The following is an 8384-nucleotide window of genomic DNA, read 5'->3' on the forward strand; positions in this document are numbered from 1 at the left end:
TGTAATTTCCTGGCTCCATCTTCTTTCCTTTTTTGAAGATAGGGACAAAGGTTGCTCTTCTGGGACTTCTCCTGTTCTCCAGGAATTTTCAAATGATTCTGGCCAGTTGTTCTGCAATTTCCTCTGTATTTCTTTAAGTGCCCTTGGTTGTAATTCATCTGGACCAGGAGATTTAAATTCATTTAAATTAGCTAAGTGTTCCCTCACCATCTCGATTTAAAGATAGTGTGGATTATTTTATTCCTTCGATAGCACAGTGAAGATCAGTTGATGTTGCATTTGCTTTCTTAGAGAACACAGATGCAAAATAGGAATTGAAAAGTTTGACCTTCTCAGCATTGTTTTTGATCACTTCATCCTGTAAAAAATCATTCTATAACATCTTTGCTTTTTCTTTCGTTTTTTTTTTTTACATACCCCCAAAATGCTTTTGGTCTCCATTGCAAGCCTCGCTTCATTACTGGGTTTTAGCTCTTCTATCGCTTTCCCTGCAGACAGCATTATATTCTTCTTTAGATATGCCCCCTCGCTTCATTTGATATACAATTATTTTTTTCCATTTTGAGGTTTCAGGTTTGAGCGACCCAAGGATGAAGAGGAACCAAACAATTGGCATTGAATTCTTCCTCCTTGGTTTCGGGGGTCTCCATGGTCTTCAGATCCCTCTGTTCTTGCTGTGTTTGCTGGTTTACATTCTGTGCTTGATTGGGAACCTCATCATTTTAGCTCTGGTGACCTCCAGTCACCTCCTAGACTCCCCCATGTACTTCTTCCTCTGCCACCTGTCTCTGTGTGACATGCTCCTCACCACTGACATTGTGCCAAGTCTTCTCCACATCATCTTGAGAAATGGCAGAGCCGTATCATTCCCTGAATGTGTCACGCAGTACCAGTTCTTTGGGGCTTCCACCGGCACTGAATGTCTTCTTTTGACGGCCATGTCTTATGATCGATACTTGGCGATCTGTCGCCCTCTGTCTTATATACCAACCATGGGCACAAAGCTGAGGCACCTCCTGGCGTTTGGCTCCTGGGGTTTGAGCTTCGGCATCACGTTGATCATTGCAGTTATGATGTCTACGCTCAACTTTTGTGGCGAGAACGTCATTGACCATTTCTTCTGTGACTTTGTGCCCATCCTTCAGCTTTCCTGTTCTGATACTCGATTGTTACAAACCATTGACCTCTTCCTGACGGCTCCGGTGACCCTGTTGCCCTTTATGACCATCATTGTCAGCTATGTCTGTATAGCGGTTGCCATCATGAAGATCCCGACAATGACGGGACGGCAGAAGGCGTTCTCTACTTGCAGCTCTCATTTCACCGTTGTCTCTATATACTACGTGCCGCTTATTGCTATATATATGGTGCCGACCTCTGGACGCTCGATGATTGCCTTGAAGGCTCTCTCCTTAATATACACAGTCGTTACCCCTTTCCTTAACCCCTTAATATACACGTTACGAAACCAAGAGATCAAAGCAACGCTCGTGAAAATGCTGTGTTTCAAATGGAAGAATCTGTAAACTTAGGTTTATAAAAAAATTTAATTTTCAAAGAGGCAGAGTCCAGTCTCGAGTATCTTAAGTGTGAGAATCACATAGTGAAACGTTCCGAAACTTTACAGTAGACTTTGTGTTTCAATTCCACAAAAGGTGGGAGACTGAAAACATAAGGGCTCGTATGTCTGAAAATAAGCAACCATGTCTTACCAGAGACATCTTCTTTCTCCACTTATGAGCCACTTCTCTTTCACCTACCTCCGAATTCATAATTTATTTTGAAAAACTAATAAAATTCACCTTGGTCAAAAACAAGACACTGTCAGCTCAGTGTGAGAGCGGCCTATTGATGCTTATAGAGAGGGCAGGGGAAGAGGCAAAGACTCACAGGCACCTAGATGGCACTTTCTAGTAAGTGTGTAGCTCACACTAGTGCTGCATTCACAGCTACACTGCTCAGTACTGCTGTATAGTCATCCATGCTGCTGTTTTCTAGTAAGCGTTCTCTCACTCCAGAGCTGAATTCACAGCTACACTGCTCAGTACTGCTGTATGAAGTCCTCCATGCTGTTGCTGATTCTGAACATGTGCAACACAGGCAGAGCAGGAATCCCTCATGTCTGTGCGAAATGTGTAGGAGAGACATCATTGCTAGTGATGAGCGAGCATGCTCGTTACTCGAGATTTACGGAACACGCTCGGGTGTTTTCCGAGTATCTTCGGCATGCTCGAATGTTATGTTTGAGTCACTGTGTGTGCAATGATTTGCGACTGTTTGACAGATTTAATACATGTGAGGAATGCCTGTTTGTCAGGCATTCCTCACATGTATTAAAGCTGTCAAACAGTCGCAAATCATGCACACACAGTGACTCAAACATAACATTCGAGCATGCCGAAGATACTCGGCAAGCACCGGAGCATGCTCGCCGAAAGGGTTAACAGAACACGCTCGCTCATCACTAATCATTGCAGCTAGTCTGCACCCACTAATGCAGTGACAACTGAAAATTGGAGCTTGAGCCTGCAGAGGGAAAAACTGGTGAAAAATGGTGGAATAAAGTCATATAATTAAGAAGTGCTACTCCTCATACACGCACGCGCCAGCCTACACTGTACAGTCACCTGAAACATTTACGCTTCAAGGCCAGGTATAGATATAGCTGCACCTCAGCGGCGCCTGCAGTCATCAGGTAATTACACTCAGCTGTGCTCTTATAGAACGTTCTCCTGTATACATAAGAGAAGTCAATAGCGCAGACACTTCTGTATCTATCAGCCTGATAATCCATATATCTGATGTCCAAACAACAGGCAGGAAATGGAATTCACTGTGAACCTAGTGACGCCTAGTGGTGACTGGTGGCATCACATCTGCTTGTCTTCAGCGGGAAATTACTGTCTATCTTGGGGTTTAATACAAAAATGGTGAAATAATAAATCTCATACAGAGATGTAACCTTGTAGCATTTCAGTTCCGTCCTATAATCTACATTACTGTATTGTTCATGCAGTCAGTTTGAAGCCCCTGGGGGGTTTCAGTAGAGGATAATCGCGTTGTTATCTCACTGTTAGGACCGATCACCAGATCGTTGGCGCGTCTGGGTGCGGGGTTAAGGGGTTTTCTGGTTTTAGTGATCTGCTGAGGGCGAATCCCTAAGGTTGTGGTCGCCCATATAGTGGAGGAACCAAGAGGCAGAAGTGAAGGTGTAGCCATACAGAAAACTCAATGAGCCCACGATACAGAGGCCGGCCAGCCGTGGAACAACAAGTACCAGAGCGAAAGGAAACGGCTAGTGAGACAGCTCTGGATCAAAAGCCATTAGTGTTGTGAACTACATAAAATGATAGTGACTGTCCAGGCCGCTACACCGCATTGTGATAAAAATAAAACTGTCCACATTTCTCCGTGTTTTTGTGGACCCCGCCGACCCAGTCTGCTTTTCTACGTCCGATGTCTTCCTATATAAAAGATAATTGTACCTTAGAAGCTGCCGAACACAACAAGGTACAGCCAAGAGCGAGGATATACATCCTGCAGACACAGGGTTAATGGCCGAGCTGTTTGGCATCAGAAGACAGATGGACAATGGCAGTGACAGAAGCAATCAGCAAACAAATGGTTAACAGCAGGACAACAGTGATGAACAGGCAATGTGGATACTTGATGGGAGGAAAGTTCATAGACGGTCACAGCCAGCGCTGCAGTGTGAACAGCACCAGACTTTATAATTCTTCCAAAAAACAAATGGTTATCAGCAGCAGAGAAACAGCCGGCGATGGTGAGGCAACCGTCAGACACGGAGGTGGTGAGCGACGCAGGGCGCGCCAAGCACTCGGGAGGGCGCGCCGCTGTCATAGCCAGCATTAAACCACTGCGGCGGTGCTGGTTCCATGCTCTGAAGAACCATTCACAGTCTCTGATGTTACAGAATTACAACATATCTGTAAATATCGGATGTTACACAGCGGCTCCGTACGGCGTCTGATTTCGGGTTATTCCATTTCAGGTGATCCAAATCTGAGTATTTTTGTTACCTGATATCTTAGGATATTTATTTTCTTTGGTGATTCTTTAAAGCGCTACTTTAGTTATTTAAAAATAATAAGTTTTGAATTTTTAGCTTCATTAATTTTTTTTATAGATTTCTAAAATTTTGAAAAAAAAAAAACAACAGAATTGTAGTATAGTTTTTCTGATTCGCTATGTCTCTTTCCTCATGTGCAGGCATCGCAGGACCTTAGGTATCCATGGTTACGGCCACTGATAAACTAATAGTTATCTAGCTGCTAGTGGTCGTAACCATGGATACCTAAGGTCCTGCAATGCCTGCACATGAAAAAGAGACATAGCGAATCAGAAAAACTACACTACATTTATAATTGGAGGTATTTGCTAATATTGTTATTATTTTTCACCTACTACATATTGGGATAGGATCTTGGAGATGGGAATTCCCCTTTAAGAACAAAATCTCAAAGAATTAAAAATATAGAGGAAAAATTCATTGATTCACTTGGCATGGAACGACCTCTTCTGTCCGGCACCCAGAGAATGGGCGAGTCTCACCCGACATACGGAGGAACCCAGTGCCGGCCGCCATGATCTCCACACAGATTCAGGGGTCCGGCCCCACTGACTGACATCGGACAGCGCTCCAGATATTTTTTCCCCAGGAATAACAAAGGAGCCGTCACCGGCCAGAACTTAGAGACCCCACAGGACCGAACTCACAGAGGAAACCGAGACCACCGAGTCAGAGACCACCGGATGTGAGACAGACCTCCCCAGCGAGACCGTCAGGTATGAGAGCGACCGGCTATCCTGAGTGAGACCAACCACCAGGTACGAGAGCGAGTGCCAGGTCCAGGCATCCCTGTGCACCTGTGGCCCCAAACACTTCCCTGTGGCCCGCACTCCCCACCCGTGGCCCCGCTGTGTCCTCCCCCCTGTGGCCCCGCTGTCTCCTCCCCGTGGCCCTGCTGTCTCCTCCCCGTGGCCCAGCACTCCCCCCGTGGCGCTGCTGTCTCCTCCCTGTGGCCCCGCTGTCTTCTCCCTGTGGCCCCACACTCCCCCCCCCTGTGGCCCCGCTGTCTTCTCCCTGTGGCCCCACACTCCCCCCCCCTGTGGCCCCGCTGTCTTCTCCCCGTGGCCCCGCTGTCTCCTCCCCGTGGCCCCGCACTCTCCTCCCCATGGCCCCGCTGTCTCCTCCATGTCGCCCCGCACTCTCCTCCCCGTGGCTCCGCACTCTCCCCACCGTGGCCCTGCTCTCTCTCCCCCCGTGGCCCCACTCTCTCTCCCCCCGTGGCCCCACTCTCTCCCCCCTGTGGTCCTGCTGTCTCCCCAGTGTGGCCCCGCACTCTCCCCCACGTGGCCCCGCTATCTCCCCCCGTGGACCCGCACGCTCCCCCCGTGGACCCGCACGCTTTCCCCTGTGGCCCTGCTATCTCCCCCCGTGGCCCCGCACGCTCCCCCCTGTGGCCCCGAACGCTCCCCCCTGTGGCCCCGAACGCTCCCCCCTGTGGCCCCCGCACGCTCCTCCCTGTGGCCCCGCACTCTCCTCCCCGTGACCCTGCACTCCCCACGCTCTTCTCCCTGTGGCCCCGCTGTCACCCCTCTGTGGCCCCGCTCTCTCCCCCGTGTGGCCCCGCTGTCACCCCCCCTGTGGCCCTGCACTCTCCCCCCTGTGGCCCCGCTGTCACCCCCCCTGTGGCCCCGCTGTCACCCCCCCTGTGGCCCTGCACTCTCCCCCGTGTGGCCCCGCTGTCACCCCCCCTGTGGCCCCGCTGTCACCCCCCCTGTGGCCCTGCACTCTCCCCCCTGTGGCCCCGCTCTCTCCCCCGTGTGGCCCCGCTGTCACCCCCCCTGTGGCCCTGCACTCTCCCCCCTGTGGCCCCGCTGTCACCCCCCCTGTGGCCCTGCACTCTCCCCCCTGTGGCCCCGCTCTCTCCCCCGCGTGGCCCCGCTGTCACCCCCCCTGTGGCCCTGCTGTCACCCCCCCTGTGGCCCTGCACTCTCCCCCGTGTGGCCCCGCTGTCACCCCCCCTGTGGCCCCGCTGTCACCCCCCCTGTGGCCCTGCACTCTCCCCCCTGTGGCCCCGCTGTCACCCCCCTGTGGCCCCGCTCTCTCCCCCCTGTGGCCCCGCACTCTCCCCCCTGTGGCCCCGCTCTCTCCCCCCTGTGGCCCCGCTCTCTCCCCCTGTGGCCCTGCTCTCTCCCCCCTGTGGCCCCGCACTCTCCCCCCTGTGGCCCCGCACTCTCCTCCCCGTGACCCTGCACTTCCCACGCTCTTCTCCCTGTGGCCCCGCTCTCTCCCCCGTGTGGCCCCGCTGTCACCCCCCCTGTGGCCCTGCACTCTCCCCCCTGTCACCCCCCCTGTGGCCCCGCTGTCACCCCCCCTGTGGCCCTGCACTCTCCCCCCTGTGGCCCCGCTGTCACCCCCCCGTGGCCCCGCTCTCTCCCCCGTGTGGCCCCGCTGTCACCCCCCCTATGGCCCCGCTGTCACACCCCCTGTGGCCCTGCACTCTCCCCCCTGTGGCCCTGCTCTCTCCCCCGTGTGGCCCCGCTGTCACCCCCCCTGTGGCCCTGCACTCTCCCCCGTGTGGCCCCGCTGTCACCCCCCCTGTGGCCCCGCTGTCACCCCCCCTGTGGCCCTGCACTCAACCCCGTGTAGCCCCGCTGTCACCCCCCCTGTGGCCCCGCTGTCACCCCCCTGTGGCCCTGCACTCTCCCCCGTGTGGCCCCGCTGTCACCCCCACTGTGGCCCTGCACTCTCCCCCCTGTGGCCCCGCTGTCACCCCCCTGTGGCCCCGCTCTCTCCCCCCTGTGGCCCCGAACTCTCCCCCCTGTGGCCCCGCTCTCTCCCCCCTGTGGCCCCGCTCTCTCCCCCTGTGGCCCCGCACTCTCCCCCCTGTGGCCCCGCTCTCTCCCCCCTGTGGCCCCGCTCTCTCCCCCTGTGGCCCCGCACTCTCCCCCCTGTGGCCCTGCACTCTCCCCCGTGTGGCCCCGCTGTCACCCCCCCTGTGGCCCCGCTGTCACCCCCCCTGTGGCCCTGCACTCTCCCCCGCGTGGCCCCGCTCTCTCCCCCGCGTGGCCCCGCTGTCACCCCCCCTGTGGCCCTGCTGTCACCCCCCCTGTGGCCCTGCACTCTCCCCCGTGTGGCCCCGCTGTCACCCCCCCTGTGGCCCCGCTCTCTCCCCCCTGTGGCCCCGCTCTCTCCCCCTGTGGCCCCGCTCTCTCCCCCTGTGGCCCTGCACTCCCCCCCCTGTGGCCCTGCACTCCCCCCCCTGTGGCCCCGCTCTCTCCCCCCTGTGGCCCCGCTCTCTCCCCCCTGTGGCCCCGCTCTCTCCCCCTGTGGCCCCGCTCTCTCCCCCTGTGGCCCCGCACTCCCCCCCCTGTGGACCCGCACTCCCCCCCCTGTGGACCCGCTCTCTCCCCCCTGTGGCCCCGCTCTCTCCCCCTGTGGCCCCGCTCTCTCCCCCCTGTGGTCCCGCTCTCTCCCCCTGTGGCCCCGCACTCCCCCCCTGTGGCCCCGCTCTCTCCCCCCTGTGGCCCCGCACTCTCCCCCCTGTGGCCCCGCACTCTCCCCCCTGTGGCCCCGCTCTCTCCCCCTGTGGCCCCGCTCTCTCCCCCCTGTGGTCCCGCTCTCTCCCCCTGTGGCCCCGCACTCCCCCCCTGTGGCCCCGCTCTCTCCCCCCTGTGGCCCCGCACTCTCCCCCCTGTGGCCCCGCACTCTTCCCCCTGTGGCCCCGCTCTCTCCCCCTGTGGCCCCGCTCTCTCCCCCCTGTGGCCCCGCTCTCTCCCCCTGTGGCCCCGCTCTCCCCCCCCTGTGGCCCCGCTCTCTCCCCCCTGTGGCCCCGCTCTCTCCCCCCTGTGGCCCCGCTCTCTCCCCCCTGTGGCCCCGCACTCTCCCCCTGTGGCCCCGCTCTCTCCCCCCTGTGGCCCCGCTCTCTCCCCCCTGTGGCCCCGCACTCCCCCCCTGTGGCCCCGCTCTCCCCCCCCTGTGGCCCCGCTCTCTCCCCCCTGTGGCCCCGCTCTCTCCCCCCTGTGGCCCCGCACTCTCCCCCTGTGGCCCCGCTCTCTCCTCTCTGCCCTTACAGAGAACTTTCCCGCCTTCTACACATCACCTCCTCGAAGGAGCTGCTGCAGTGTGCGCCACTGACCTCAAGGTGTCGCTACATCACAAGCACCGCATAACCCCGCCCCTTACACATGGTTGACACTGCTAGCACCGCCCTTGACGACTCATACCAACGCTCCTGAGACCACACCCACTGCCCGTCCCCCAGCTGCAGCAATATCCAGGGGGCGTGTCTCGGATCGACTGGAGACAGGAGCTTCGCCAATCAGCGGCTGGTATCCTGGTCACATGACGAGCCTGT

At 56.9% G+C, this 8384-nt stretch overlaps 1 protein-coding gene across 1 annotated transcript; it reads left to right on the plus strand.

Moving 5' to 3' along the window:
• Window positions 1-590: 590 nt before the first annotated feature.
• Window positions 591-1526, plus strand: LOC141171841 (olfactory receptor 6F1-like). Its single transcript, XM_073655466.1, has one exon. It carries the CDS (start codon window positions 591-593, stop codon window positions 1524-1526), a length of 936 nt encoding a protein of 311 aa, XP_073511567.1.
• The last annotated feature ends 6858 nt before the right edge of the window (window positions 1527-8384 follow it).

Source organism: Phyllobates terribilis, unplaced genomic scaffold (genome assembly GCF_046119375.1).
Source record: "Phyllobates terribilis strain yellow unplaced genomic scaffold, ASM4611937v1 Scaffold_12__6_contigs__length_324123572, whole genome shotgun sequence".
NCBI lineage: Eukaryota > Metazoa > Chordata > Amphibia > Anura > Dendrobatidae > Phyllobates > Phyllobates terribilis.